Below are 15,541 nucleotides of genomic sequence, written 5' to 3' on the forward strand. Positions count from 1 at the left end.
CAGCATGCCAGGACTCCCTGTCCACTACCAACTGCTGGAGTTTACTCAAACTCATGTCTATCGAGTCGGTGATGCCATCCAGCCATCTCATCCTCTGGTGTCCCCTTTTCCTCCTGCCCCCAATCCCTCCCAGCATCAGAGTCTTTTTCAATGAGTCAACTCTTCACATGAGGTGGCCAAAGTACTGGAGTTTCAGCTTCAGCATCAGTCCTTCCAATGAACACCCAGGACTGATCTCCTTTAGAATGGACTGGTTGGATCTCCTTGCAGTCCAAGGGACTCTCAAGAGTCTTCTCCAACACCGCAGTTCAAAAGCATCAATTCTTCGGCGCTGTTTTCTTCACAGTCCAACTCTCACATCCATACATGACCACTGGAAAAACCATAGCCTTGCCTAGACGGACCTTTGTTGACAAAGTAATGTCTCTGCTTTTGAATATGCTGTCTAGGTTGGTCATAACTTTCCTTCCAAGGAGTAAGCGTCTTTTAATTTCATGGCTGCAGTCACCATTTGCAGTGATTTTGGAGCCCAGGAAAATAAAGTCTGACACTGTTTCCACTGTTTCCCCATCTATTTGCTATGAAGTGATGGGACCAGATGCCATGATCTTCGTTTTCTGAATGTTGAGCTTTAAGCCAACTTTTCCACTCTCCTCTTTCACTTTCATCAATTGGCTTCCAAGGATCAGCCAAAACACCCAAAAGAGAGCAGGAGTTAGGAAGCTCGTTCACCAGATTATCCTTGGTGATTATCATAGCATCTAGCATACAGCTGCTAATCAATACATAGCTTTTGAATGCACTGACATATTTAATAGCAAATTTCCCCATCATATTTTGGGTAATATTTTGACCGAGTTTGTAAACACTGGGTCTTGGAAGCCTCAGGGGCAGAGGAAGAAAGAACAAACACTTAAAAGACTGTTTCTCTCCTTCTTTGTTCATATTCTGTTTCTTGTTTTTTAAAATTAACTTTATTGAGATATAATTTACCTACAATAAAACATGCTCATTTTAGGTGTACAGTTCTACAATTCTGTATTGTGTACACACATGATATGGAACATTTCCATCACTCTCAGAAGTCCCCTGGTTTCCTTCCCTGTCAATCTCTGCCCACTCCTGGCCACAGGCAGCCTCCTTGTGTCAACACAGACTGAATGCCTGTTCTGGAATCCCTCAAATAGAATTGTACTATATGTAGACTACTGTGTCCAGCTAGGCTTAGAGTCTGTGTGATTTGTCTGTGTGGTTGTATCCCCATTCCTTTTTTTTTTTTTTAATTACTGAATACTATTCCATAGTTGGACATACCACATTTTGTTTATCCATTTACTTGTTGACTGACATTTGTGATTTCCAGTTCTAGGGTATGATGAAGAAAGCTAGCTATGAGCATTACTGAACAAGTCTGTGTGAAGATACATTTTCATTTATCATGGGCAAATGCCTAGAAGTGGAACTTCTGGGTTTTGTAATAAGTAAATGTTTAACTTCATAAGAAACTGTTTTTCCAAGTGGATTTACCATTTTATATTCTCTGCAGCAATGGATGAAATCTCCAGTTCCTCCTCACCCTCTCAACCATTGGTATTTTAAATCTGATCTGTTCTGAAGGGGGTATCTCTTTCTTTGTTTTAAAAGAAATAAGCCATGTTTGTTGAATGAGTGCAAAAAGCATCTTTACCCCTGTGTTCCTAAATGAGCAAGTTTCTATCTGTAAGACACCTTTCTTTCTTCCGCTGTCTGTCACACACACACACCCACACACACCCCACACACACACTCCACACGCACTCACTCGGGGGCCTTCTGTCATCCTGGGAAATAAAAGCATTGTTTCTCGTAGAATGGGCTTGCTTTCTCACAAGCACAACAACCGGATGCCGGGGCTTCAATACTAGGGCGCTGCAAACTCTCAGGCGCAGCGAGCTTTCCCCAAAGAGCTCTCACTCCAAGCCTCTCAACTGCTCCCTTCTCTACTAATAAATAATAATTGTCTTTTCAAAGAGCTGGTGTGTGGTTAGCGCTGGAGAGCTTCAGCTCGAGAAGAACCCTGTGGGTTGCCTCTCCGCTCCCTCCCCACGGTTCCATTTTCCACCCCATTTGGACCCAGAGACACCCAGGGCTCTGGCGTCCGCTCCTCAGCCAGCCCGCGGGAACCCGGGCCCCCTGACCCCCGGCAGCGCGGGCACCGCGCCACCGGGCACCGGGCATGCTCAGAGGGCGGCGGCGCAGGCGTCGGCTGCAGTGGGGCCCGGGCGCCGGGAGGTGCCGCTGCATCTCCGCTTCCCGGCGCCTGACCCAGCGCGCAAAGTTGGGCTGGAAGCCGCCGGGGGAAGGAGGGACGGAGCGAGCGCGGCGGCGGGGAAAGGGGGCGGGAAGCGGCAGGGGAAGGAGCCGGGCGGGGGGGTGGGGGGCCGCCGGGCGTGTGTCACTCGCGCGCTCCCTCCGAGTCGGGAGGATGTGCTGAGCGCGGCGCCGGGAGGCGGCGGGGGCCGAGGAGCCGTGCCCGGCGGGGGCCGAGGAGCCGTTCCCGGCGGCGGCTGGCAGCCCGAGCTGCCGCTCGGCGGCTCTCCTCCCTCCGAGGCTCCACATCCCGCGTCCCGCCCGGGCATGGTCGGGCGCCTCGCCCCCGCGCGCCCCGGCTGCTGAGTCTCGCGGGAGGCGGTGCGGAGGCCGGGAGGCCGGCGAGGCCGGCGCGGAGCGGAGGCGAGCGCCCCCGGAGCCGGGCAGGAGCCCGCGCCCCGCGCCCCGTCCCTGCCGCGCGCGCCCGGGTCGCCCGGAGCCCCAATGAGCCCTGATGGCCGGGGCACAGCCTGGAGTGCACGCGCTGCAACTCAAGCCGGTGTGCGTGTCGGACAGCCTCAAGAAGGGCACCAAATTCGTCAAGTGGGAGGATGTAAGTGGGGGCGGCCGGCGGGGGCGCGGGCGGCGGGCGGCTCGCGGGGGCGGGGCGGGGGCGAGTTACGCAACGGGCGCCCGGGCCTCGGGGCGCGCGACGGCGGCGCTGGGTACCCGCTCCTGGGCCCTTGGGTCGGCAGTTGGGCGTCCGGGCTGGGTATGACCGGCGCCCCCTGAAGGTCTGGGATCTTGGGGCCAGTGGAGCAGAAGCGCAGGAGGGGCCGGTGTTGCCGGGTGACTGGTCCTGAGAGTTTGGAAAGTGGGGAGGGTGAAGTTGGCACCCGCTGGAAATCGCTGGGATGTGGACAAGTAGCGCCCTTCTCCGCTGGCAGATGCACACCCCGCCCCCGACCGGCACCTCCTTTGGCCCCTTTGGAGAAGGAGCTGCCCCGGAGTCTGAACTGTTGAGTGGTGGCTCACCTCTTAGCGCTGTTCTAGGTGCCCACGCGGCAGAGGCAAGAGGACACGGCAGCCCAGCCGACAGGTGGCTGGTGATGCCAAACTTCAGCTCTGGGCTCCGCAGGGAAGGGCCCCGAGGAGGCTCGGGAGGACGCACCGGGGGAGGGCACAGGGGGTCACTGAGGGGTCAGCGGGGCGCGCTGGGCCTGCAGGCTACACGGGAAGGCGAGTTTCTGAGAACTGAGCTGGCTCAGTCTTCAGTTCGAAATAGACAGAACACGAGACACTCCTTCGATTTACCTTCATCTTTTGCCAGGACGGGCAAAAGCCCAGCCCCGGATCTCCAGTGACCCTGGCTCCTAGGACTTAAAATGAATCCCCCCATTGCTTTCAAACATTTAAGTTAATAATTTTGTTGTATACATAGGGATCTTCAGATGGAGAACAATAAGTTCTAGATTTATGTCTTGAGTGTCATTCAAGGTGTCAGTCCTTAGATCCTTGAGGCGCTGGATCAAAGGGTAGTTAGGTCCAACTGACTAAGGCATCGCTTAAACAGGAGAAATTATAGGAGAATCTTTTCTTGTTGAAAAGATTTTCCACCTAGTAAATTATAGTCTGTTATTCTTCAGGGTATTTTTCTTTAATCTCCTTAAGACATTTTCCAGTGTCTGAAAACAATTTAAATATTCCAGGTAGAGAATCCAATTACTTAGCAGAGCTGGTCTGTGTCTGTATTTTGGAAGTGCCAACAGGACTTAGAGGCTGAGTCCACAGCTTTCCTGAAAGCTCATACCAATTATTAAATGCTGTAGGCAACCTTTTACTATGGACTTTACACCTTTCTCCTCTGTCCTAGTCTAATGACTGGATGTTTTCTGTAAATGGAATATAGTAGAATCTAAACAATAAGTTCAGCCACAGATGAAAGGCTTTATTTGTGTCAAGGAGAAACAAAGACAATGGAGTTCAGCAACAAATAAAATAGTCTTGCCCTTTTGGAGATCCTTAGATAGAGAGCTGATGTGATGATGGGTTTAGTGAGAAAAAGAATGAAGAGTAGAAGGAAAAGAGAGAGAGACTTTGCAGGATAGAGAAGGATATTCCAGTATAAGCTCTGGATTTATTCACAGCCATGATTTTAAATTGCTTTTTAAGTAATGATCCACAATGTCTTGTTTGGAAGAAAATATGAGTGTCATTGGAAGTGACAGTCTTCCTTAGAAACGCATTTTGATACATCCAGGTAGATAATTTTTATTATGTGCATTTATGTCACATATATTTCTTTCTTACCTACTAATGCCAGGCCCTGGACTAGAGCCTGGTGTGATACAGAAAGCAGTAACCCTTCTGCTGACCTTTTAGCAGACCTTATAGCCTAGGTGAAGGAGAAAAAAATGTTTTCGAGAGGACCAGTGATATAGAGAGTGAGGGATGCACGGAGAGTGTTGGAGAGCCTGCCAGTTGAATGCCGCCTGCAGATGCTAAGAAGGGCTCCCTCTGAGCATTGAACAGTGAGTTTCTGGGACGGCCCTGTAGGAGGACTGCGGGGACTAAGGAGAGGGCCGGTGGAATCTCAGAGTTTTCAAAGGCGAGAACCCAGGCTGCACCCAGGAGTCAAGTTATCTAGAATGCAATGATGTCTAGTCAAGTTGTCTAGAATGCAATTCAAGTTCCTTGTCTGGCCTTCTTGGTCTCCATGGTGATCTGTGGAGTGAGAGAACCCAGACTTTCTTAGGATGGTTTTTCCTTTCCCTAGATGTCACCCTTCTCCTCTTCCCAGTTCATATTTGTTCTTCTGGGATCAAACCAGTTTTGATTATCTGGCTAATTATATTGCATATTCATGAGACTGTGTGTTGAAGACAATGGAGAACTAGATTTTTCAGTCCATGAGTACCTTCTGATTCTTTTACCAGTCAGCTGTGTGACTTTAGCTTAGTCACTTAACCTCTCTGAATCTTCACTGTGTCTTGCACAGACTGAGAGTGCTACATTTCCTACCTGTTTCGTCTGAAAGTTGGCAGTAGCTGATAGTGTACTTCTCACACTTGAGCATACTTAAGAAGGCTCTGGGAACCAGCCTCAATTTCTGATTCAGAAGGTTTGAAATGAGTCTGGGAATCTGCATTTTTCATAGGATTTTGAGAATAGGATCATTTCTCACCAGATCTTGAGATCTGGTGCTACTGGTTTGGGGAACCACACTTTGAAACCACTGAGATAAGATTTGTCGGAAAAACAAACAAACAAACTTGGAAAGTATGGTAGAGAGCATAATCTTGTTGGCTTGCATATATTTCCACTGGTTTGTTGATTTCATTTTATCTCTGTGTTTGCATTTTGAGAATTCTTCCAACTGTTACCTTTGTGCCTACGCACAGAGTCGGACACGACCGAAGCGACTTAGCAGCAGCAGGAGGTAGAACAATCTCAGTAACATAATCATGGATAATCTTTTCAGATCTTCCGGGATATTTTAGGAAAGGTCTCTGATGCCCAGGTTAAGTTAACTCACATTCATGCATTTCTTTTGAATTTATTATAGTCAATGAAACGTTTTCAGCATTTTCATCTGCTTCTAGTGGGAGTGTTAGAAAAGGAAAGGAAGCAGAGAAGCGTTTTGAGAGGCTGTCTAGTCTGACTTCCTGCCTTTGAGCAGGGGAGGCTGCTGTGTTTTTCCTTTTGGCTCTGACTTTGGGAAATGCATGCTGCCCCCTTCCCCCAAGGGTGTGCCCCATCTGCTAACGAGGAAAAATAAATGCTGGAAATAATTTAAAATACCTCAAATATCTGACCTCACTTAAAAATTGTAAACCCTCTTCTCTGATCTTTAAGAGTAAGGATGGGCAACTCAGAACAGATTTTCATAACCCATTACAAAGTTTAATGGTACATTTGAAAATGATGCATTTGGAGCTATTTAGAATTGTGAAGAGATTATCCCTTGTTCCTTGAGTGGCTAAAGAACCGCAGTCACCAGTCCTGCTGTCCTGACCCCCATATAGAACAGAAGATGTCACCCAGAGGTTGCAGTGCCCGCATAGTCTGTTGGCTACCTACCAATGTCATGGTGAGGCTGTGGATACTTTAAGAGTGGTAGTTAAAAGGTTTGACACTGGAGTTAACCAATCACAGCAGACAAAAAGTGGGGGTGGAGCTGGAACCGGGTCCTGGAGATATCCTGTTCCATTAGGGCCAGGTATTAACCTTTCTTTTGCCCAATCATGGGAAGGCCTGGGGGTCCCCAGTGTCTCCAGGGGCAAATGGAAATATTTCCATTTTTGAACAACTGTTCTTGTTCAGTCTCTAAGCTGTGTTCGACTCTTTGTGACCACATGGACTGCAGCACGCCAGGCTTCCCTGTCCATCGTCAACTCCTAGAGCTTGCTCAAACTCATGTGCATTGAGTTGGTGACACCATCCAGCCATCTCATCCTCTGTCATCTCCTTCTCCTCCTGCCTTCAATCAGGGTCTTTTCTAAAGAGTTGGCTCTTCACATCAGGTGGCCAAAGTATTAGAGCTTCAGCTTCAGCATCAGTCCTTCCAATGAATCGTTTCATTTCAGTTCAGTCGCTCAATCATGTCTGACTCTGTGACCCCATGGACTGCAGCACTCCGTGCCTCCCTGTCCACCACCAACTTCCAGAGCTTACTCAAACTCATATCCATTGAGCCAATGATGCCATCCAACCATCTCATCCTCTGTTGTCCCCTTCTCCTACTGCCTTCAATCTTTCCCAGCATCAGGGTCTTTTCAAGTGAGTCAGTTCTTTGCATCAGGTGGCCAAAGTATTGGAGTTTCAGCTTCAGCATCAGTCCTTCCGATGAATATTCAGGACTGATTTCCTTTAGGATGGACTGGTTGGATCTCCTTGCAGTACAAGGGACTCTCAAGAGTCTTCTCCAACACCACAATTCAAAAGCATCAATTATTCGGTGCTCAGCTCTCAGTATAGTCCAACTCTCACATTCATACATGACCACTGGAAAAACCATAGCTTTGAATATATGGACCTTTGTCAGCAAAGTGATGTCACTGTCTAGGTTTGTCATAACTTTTCTTCCAAGAGCAAGCGTCTTAATTTCATGGCTCCAGTCACCATCCACAGTAATTTTGGAGCCCAAGAAAATAAAGTCTTGCACTGTTTCCATTTTTTCCCTGTCTGTTTGCCATGAAATGGTGGGACCAGATGCCATGAGCTTAGTTTTTTGAATGTTGAATTTTAGGCCACCTTTTTCCACTTCCCTCTTTCACCTTCATCAAGAGGCTTTTCAGTGTCTCTTCACTTTCTGCCATTAGCGTGGTATCATCTGCATATCTGAGGTTGTTGATTTTTCTCCTGGCAGTCTTTATTCCAACTTGTGATTCATCCAGCCTGTCACTTCATACGATATACTCTGCATATAAGGTGAATAAGCAGGGTGACAATATACGATCTTGACGTACTCCTTTCCCAATTTTGAAGCAGTTTCTTGTTCCATGTCCGGTTCTAACTGTTGCTTCTTAACCTGCATGCAGGTTTCTCAGGAGGCAGGGAAGGTGATCTGGTATTCCCATCTCTTAGAGAATTTTCCTCAGTTTTTTGTGATCTACACTGTCAAAGGCTTTAGCATAGTCAGTGAAGCAGAAGTAGATGTTTTTCTGGAATTCTCTTGCTTTTTCTATAATCCAATGGATGTTGGGAATTTGATCTCTGGTTCTTTTGCCTTTTAAAAACCCAGCTTGTACATCTGGAAGTTCTCAGTTCATATACTGTTGAAGACTAACTTGAAGGATTTTGAGCATTACTTTGCTAGCATGCAAAATGAGTACAATTGTGCAGTAGTTTGAACATTCTTTGGAATTGCTCTTCTTTGGGATTGGAATGAAAACTGACCCATTCCAGTCCTGAGACCACTGCTGAGTTTTCCAAATTTGCTGGCTTATTGACTGCAGCACTTTAACAGCATCACCTTTTAGGATTTTAAATAGCTTACCTGAACAATGAATAATGGTGTATAGGTATATATAGTTGAACATCAAGGCCAGGCCTTGCTGTCCAGAGCTTGGCCAGTAGATAAGGAACTAACCTACGGTGGCGACTTGTCTCATCAGTGTTTTGAAAGGATGTACCTTGCTTTTATTTTGCATTTGTATCTCATCAGACTCTGGTGGTAGGAGGTGTGTGTACAGGACTGGGCATTTGAGAGTGGTCTGTGAGATATGAGTTACTTTCCCCATCACAGCTAGGGAATTTGGGAGATTATGAGCTTGACCCCTCTCATTTCTCCATGTTGGACAGGGTGTGGAGGGAAAGGCAAAGGTTTCCCAGTCTTGGATTTGCCCCAAACTCATCATTTTCAAGTGCGCCATTATGCTTTCTAAGGGGTCATTGAAAATGTGTTTTCTAAGTTTGCCCATTTTTCCTCTTTAAGATCTGTGTCTTTGTTCCACAAACTTTGGAGCATGGAGGGCTGCTCATTTGATTGTTTCCTTTTCTCTACTCTCACCCTCCAGATTCAGAGCTCAGTTGTGGATGAATAGCTTAGCGCATTGCAACCTCGTTTTCCTCATGTGTAAGGCAAGGCTTGTAGTATCTCCTGCTGCAGGAGTAGCTGGTACCATTAAAAGAGCAAGGTACGTGCCCTGCTCTGTGTGGTGCCTGACACACAGCACTCAGTAAAGTATGTTTTAATCTTTATTTTCTGTCAACTTTTATTGGAATATAGTTGCTTTACAGTTTTGTGTTTCTACTGCTGTATGGCAAAGTGAATCAGCTTTATGTTTACATGTGTTGTTGTTGTTGTTCAGTCACCCAGTTGTGTCCAACTCTTTGCGACCCCATGGACTGCAGCACATCAGGCCCCCCTGTCCCTCCTCATCTCTTGGAGTTTGCCCAAGTTCACGGTCATTGCATTGGTGACGCCGTCCAGCCATCTCATCCTCTGAAACCCTCTTCTCCCCTCGATCTTTCCCAGCATCAGGGACTTTGCCAATGATTACCCCTCCTTTTCTGATTTCCTTCTCATTTAGGTCACCACAAAGCTTTGAGTACAGTTACCTGTGCTATGTAGTAGGTTCTTAAACTATCTTTTTAAAGTGATGCATACATACTAAGTCACTTCAGTTGTGTCCGACTTTGTGACCCTGACTGTAGCCCTCCAGGCTTCTCTGTCCGTGGAATTGTTGCCATGGCCTTCTTCAGGGATCTTCCTAACCCAGGGGTCGAACCCACATCCCTGGTGTCTGCTGCATTGGCAGGCAAGTTCTTTACCACTAGTGCCACCTGGGAAAAGTGATGGTCTCCCAATAGTTAGAGGGCCATGAACTTTATCAAGGGGGTCAGTATGTGTTGGATGACAGTTTTATTCTCCAAGTGGGAGGAGCTAGACCTTTCTTCCATTTCCTTTAATGTATGTTTTGATTCTCATGCTTTATAATTTGAAATGGAAAAAAAAATCCATTTTTTACCCTTTTGAAAAATGTAAGTATTTTAGAGAAAATCTATATAAAAATCAGCACTCTTTCTTTAAAGCAAGTCAGTTTCCAAAGTGTTCTAAATTTTTATTTCTACATAAAAATCTTAATATATACCACCCCACGCCCACACACAGAATAAGTACACAGGTTTGATGCCCAGAGGAGGTGGAAACAGTTAACAAAATTCTTGTGATTTAGCAAGAAAAAATTATGTATTAATAGATACATGTAAATCTCACATTGTATATTGTATGTCACAAGAGTAATCTGACATTGGAAAGTCATAATTGCTAGACTGGGTACATTGTTTGGGAAAATGGCTGAAGAACTGAAACAAGTAACACCCTCTCCTTTCTACACCACTCTGCCCTCTGCACCAGAAAACCCACAGCTAAAAGAGGTAACAATAATAAAAAACCTTAGTAGAATATTGCGCTTTTCCCAACATCCTACACAAAAGCTCAGTTAGAACTTTCAGATTATGTAGAATCTGAAGTTTGCAGTTTCCAAAGTGGTGACAAGATGACACTGACGATATTAATGAGGAAGGAGACGGGAAGGTTTCTGAGGTGGGCAGTCAGCAGCATTCACTTGGAGCAAGCTGTGTGAGAGAAAGGGGAGAAACAGTGCTGGTCGGTAGATGGTGGATCCAAAGGTAGTCCCAGAAGGCTGGCAGGTGCCCTCTCAGGGAAAGTCGCTCAGTCGTGTCCGACTCTGCGACCCCATGGAAAGTCCATGGAACTCTCCAGGCCAGAACATTGGAGTGAAGAGCCTTTCCCTTCTCCAGGGGATCTTCCTAACCCAGGGGCCAAGTCCAGGTCTCCCACATCGTGGGCAGATCCTTTACCAGCTGAACCACAAGGGAAGCCCTCTAAACTGTCACTTAAATATGCCCAGATATGTCCACTTTTCATTTCCAAAGAGCTTTTGTGAATTTCTCATTGACAGTGATTACTGCAGCCTTAAGTGTAAGAATATCACTTTTCCAAAGTGAGCAAATAAACCTATTTCAAGCTGTTGATCAAAGTGTAACATTCATGAAGTTAAACTTGCAAATCTTGTGTCCAGCTGGATCAGTTTTCACCAAATGAATGCTGTGATCAGCACCAGATTGAGATAAACTGCTTGCCAGCCCTCCCTTAGGAGCTCCTGAGCTCTCCCTTCCAGCCCTGCATACCCACTCTTCTGACTTACAGCCCTATAGGTTGGTGTTGCCTCTCTTTGATCTAAGAAAGCTATTTTCTTTTTATTTTCAATGAAAACAAAAACCTAAAGCACTTTTATTACTGCTTTAGGACCTTCTTCAGCAATAACAAAAATGACTTATCCTGGGTTTAGATGGACCTTGATTAGGTCCTTATCTGTCCTAAAGCCTGGGAAGTGAAGCAGGTAAATGCCCCCAAGGAGAAAACAGTTAAACAAAACTCTGGTAATTGAGCAAGGAAATTTAATGCCTACAGGCTTTTATTGGCATAGCAAAGCATAGTAGTAGAGTGCTGTTTCTGGAATGTGTTTTTCTCTAGTAGTTTTTCTCTTGTCTTTCCTGACCCGATATTCCCATCTGTGGTACATTAGGATAATTTACTCTGGCTATTAGCATATCTCCAATCCTTCCCAGGAAAGTTTTATCCTATCAGTAAATACCTTCAAACAATGTTTACCTGCAATGACTGTTTAAATGGGCCAGGAACAGTTTGCTTTTTCTATATCAAGCTTTGTTATCTATGGTTACCTGTTTCTTATCAGGATCATTTCATTTTATCATGAACAAGGAGTGCCGGTAGAAAATGGAATGGGATTGATTGTGAACTGTTAACTAACACTCTGGGTCTCCACCTAAACGACAAATCTTTTGTAACTGAAGACCTTAGTTTTCCTGTTACTGGAGCTAATAGAAGGTCTATTCAGCCTTTCTGGATCCTATCATAAATTCCATCTGCTCAGAGAGATTACATAACGCTCTCCTTTCCCCATCTATTCCTTCTCAGACCCCACAGTCAGAGCCAGAGCCCCTATATTGCACGAAGGAAAGGAACTAGGCCGTGTTTCTGAGATTTACACATGAGACCCTAAGGATGCCATCAATTCTGTAATTAAAAAAAAAAGTAAATGAAATAGAATATAAAGAAAGCTAGACTCTTGGAGAATTCTTCAAGTTCCCCTCTGACCACTTTGTGCTCTGAGATTTGATTTTATTATTTTCTTCACATGTTATTTTCAATTTGGGGAAATTTTTGTTTTTATTTTATTTTTTCTGAAAAATGCTTAGGTATATGCTGAAATATAATTGATGTTGATTAAATCCATATGCATTTATCAATAAAATTATTATCAATGGAGAAACATCATTATATAAAATTTTGAAAAATTTAGTGTTAAGGGGCAATTAAAAGCATCCTACATATGGTTTTCATTTCAAGGACTCTTTTTTTTTTTTTTTTCTTAATTCCAAATGTGTGTGTGTATGTGTGTATTAAGTCACTCTTTGCAATCCTATGGACTATAGCTTGGCAGGCTCCTCTGTCCATGGGATTCTCCAGACAAGAATACTAGAGTGGATTGCCATTTCCTCCTCCAGGGAATCTTCCTGATTGGGACTGAACCTGTGTCTCCTGCATTGGCAGGTGGGTTCTTTACCACTAGCACCACCTGAAAAGCCCAATTCGAAGTATACTTTTGTTTACTGTTATTTTTAAATAGGAATATAAGTGCTTTACAATGTTGTGTTTTTGCTATATAATGATGTGAATCAAATACACATATTTGCCCTCCCTCTTGAGCAAGGACTTTTTTAGTTCACAATATTTGCTCTTTTTTTTTTTCTTTTCTTTTCATCACAGTGAAGTTTTATAAACAAGTTCAAGGAGAACAAATTAGTTAGCAAAGTGCTTTTATCTAAACTAGTCATGGTGGCTATTTATATATAACATTGATACATAGATTAAGAAAATCTATTTTCAGCAAAAAATCTTTTTTGCTGTTAAAAATCAATTTTTCTTTGAAACATTTATAAAATAGGTAAAGGAAAGTTAATTTGATTCACTTTGTAGAAGAGGCCAAATAAGCTGAAAAAGAAAGACCCCAGAGCAAGTCAGCAAGTGGCCCAGTCAATTAAAAAATGATGAAGGAGGCTGACCAGGATTCTCTGTCAAGTGTGCTGTTTGGTTGAATGTCACTTATCATCCATCCCCTCATCCTCTTTGTGGGACTTTTTATAATACAGAGTCTGGGAATCTAAAGCCGTATTTACTGGACTTCCTGGAAATATCTACTATTTTGGCTATAAATTCAGCCCCGCTAGTATGAGATGCACTTGTATGGGATGTGGAAGGCTGATCTGTGAAGGAGGCCCCTTCTCTGCCGTCTCTGAGCTGTTTCTGCGGACACGTGAATTGCTGCAGGAAGAAGTGCTGTCTTCTGTGTCCTTTCCCTGTGTCTGATTGCAGAGAGGTGGTGGCCATCATGGCTGCTCCCTGTTCTCGGATTACTCTTCCTTCGTCTTCAGCTAAGCTGCTGTGTGTGTCACTTGAGGAGTTCTGTCTTGATTTCTCACCTTTCTGAATGGGGTGGAGGTAGCAGTTCCACTCTAGGGTCAGCGTATCACATTCTGGGGTCATTCACAGAGGCCCAACCTGAAGCCTGCTTCTCCGGTCCTATTAATGATGCCGTCAAGTGCCTGGGATTAAACTCCTTTGTGTACAAAGCTTCCAGAGAGATTTCTGTTTCCTTTATTAATACCTGCCCAACATGGCCTTTTACGGTTCTAGGATTCCGTGACTTTCAGTCCTGACATGCAATAATCATCCACACAGCCTATGTAATTTTCTCCTTCAATATTACATTTGAGTATAATGAGTTTTGCTATAATACTGCCTCTTAGGTTCAATGTTGAGAGTGAGTCCTAATAACTGGCCCTGATATTTACAAACCACTATCATTTATTTATGCATGCTAAGTTGTCTCAGTCGTGTCCAACTCTTTGTGACCACATGGACTGCAGCCCGCCAGGCTCCTCTGTCTGTGGGAATCTCCAGGCGAGAGTACTAGAGTGGGCAGCCATTTCTTTCTCCAGGGGATCTTCCCAGCCCAGGGTTTGAACCCTTGTTTCTTATGTCTCCTGCATTGGTAGGTGGATTCTTTACCATTGAGCCACTGGGAAGGCCATTATTTATGTATAGTCATGCCCATTCAGTCATGAAGACCACCTCAAGTGGTAGGGAAAGATCAAGTGTTGCTGCTGGTGCTAAGTCATTTCAGTCGTGTCCCACTCTGTGTGACCCCATAGATGGCAGCCCACCAGGCTCCCCCGTCCCTGGGATTCTCCAGGCAAGAACACTGAAGTGGGTTGCCATTTCCTTCTCCAATGCATGAAAGTGAAAAGTGAAAGTGAAGTTGCTCAATCGTGTCTGACTCTTTGCAATCCCATGGACTGCAGCCTACCAGGCTCCTCCGCCCATGGGATTTTCCAGGCAAGAGTACTGGAGTGGGGTGCCATTGAAGTGTTACTATTCCTATTTTATGTAGATGTCAGCTGGGGCTAGTGGGTGGTGAGTTGCCTAACTTGCCCACAACTAGTTAGAGGCAAAGTCGGGTCTTTAGGTTAAATTATGGGCCTCTTCCAGTCTCTGGAGAAGGAAATGGCAACCCACTCTGGTATTCTAAACTGGAAAATCCCATGGACAGAGGAGAGTGGCCGGCTTACAGTACATGGGGTCGCAAAGAGTCAGACACGACTCAGCAACTTCACTTTCCAATCTACTGTGGCAAACAGGTTCGAAACAGGAACCTTTCGGTAACAAAAGGCTTTTAATAGAATTCAAAAGAATACAAGTTGAAAGTGATTCACTGACTTTTCAAAAGAATCCCCCTGATTTTAGGATTCATACAAATGAGGCTAAGATCCTTGCAAACTCATCCCTCTTTGCTAGTGTCTTAATAAACAGCTGCAATATTTTATGATGTACACACAAAGTCCATTTTTATTATACAACATAGGACTTGGAAATGTAGGAAAACTTCATTGCTGCTTTGAGGCACAAAGACAGTCTTCTTCAAATGTTCTACATTAGTTAGTATAAAACATGCTTGTGGAAAGATATTTAAGAATGGTGTTTAAAGCAAAGTTAATTTTTTCATTACCTAATAAGTGACACTTCGTATCTAGCAAGACTCATTACATGTGCTTTTCCATCTTTTTCTCTTCCAAACATACTTGCAAATGCTGTCTTTTGTTGGATTCCCCTAAGGCTGATCCCACGGCTTCCTATAAGAAATTTTTTATCTTGGAAGATGGAAGATAAGTTGGGCATGAGGGAAGTGTAGAAGTTGCCCCATGACCCTAGGCAAGAGGCAGGATTACTTGGAATTCAAGGTGGTGTCAACTGAGAGGTCAGATATAAGCTGCCAGGACAGGAAGGTACCTCCAGGGAGGTGGTGATACCTTAACTGGACCAGGGCCTCTGTGTTATTCATCTTCTTTCCCTAAGACAAAGCAGAGGCTTGGCACTGACTTGGTGCTCAGGGAATGTTTGTAGAATAAAGGACTCATCTAGTGTGTGTCTCCCTCACAGTGGGTTCTTCTCCCTTACAGTGGGTTCACAGTGGGAAGGGAGGCAGGCGGTCTTAGGGAGACTTGGAGGACAGTCATGCTCCCAAGACCCTTTCATGCCATGTCGCGTGTGGTGCTGGGTCCATCTTTCCATTCCCTCTGAAATCTCCCTCTGTGGCCTTCGTAACTTTTGTTTCTCCATGTGGGTTCCAGAAGCAGAATG

The 15,541-nt window shown here is 45.1% G+C and overlaps 1 protein-coding gene across 2 annotated transcripts in view; it reads left to right on the forward strand.

Annotated features, from left to right (window-relative positions):
- Nucleotides 2,684-15,541, forward strand: part of PLCB1 (phospholipase C beta 1) — an 863,926-nt gene continuing 851,068 nt past the window's right edge. For both annotated transcript variants that reach the window (XM_018056908.1, XM_018056909.1), the window contains exon 1: nt 2,684-2,902. In XM_018056908.1, coding sequence (XP_017912397.1) covers nt 2,804-2,902 — 99 coding nt within the window. In that variant the 5' untranslated portion in view covers nt 2,684-2,803. The remainder of the gene's footprint in view (nt 2,903-15,541) is intronic.

Source organism: Capra hircus, chromosome 13 (genome assembly GCF_001704415.2).
Source record: "Capra hircus breed San Clemente chromosome 13, ASM170441v1, whole genome shotgun sequence".
NCBI lineage: Eukaryota > Metazoa > Chordata > Mammalia > Artiodactyla > Bovidae > Capra > Capra hircus.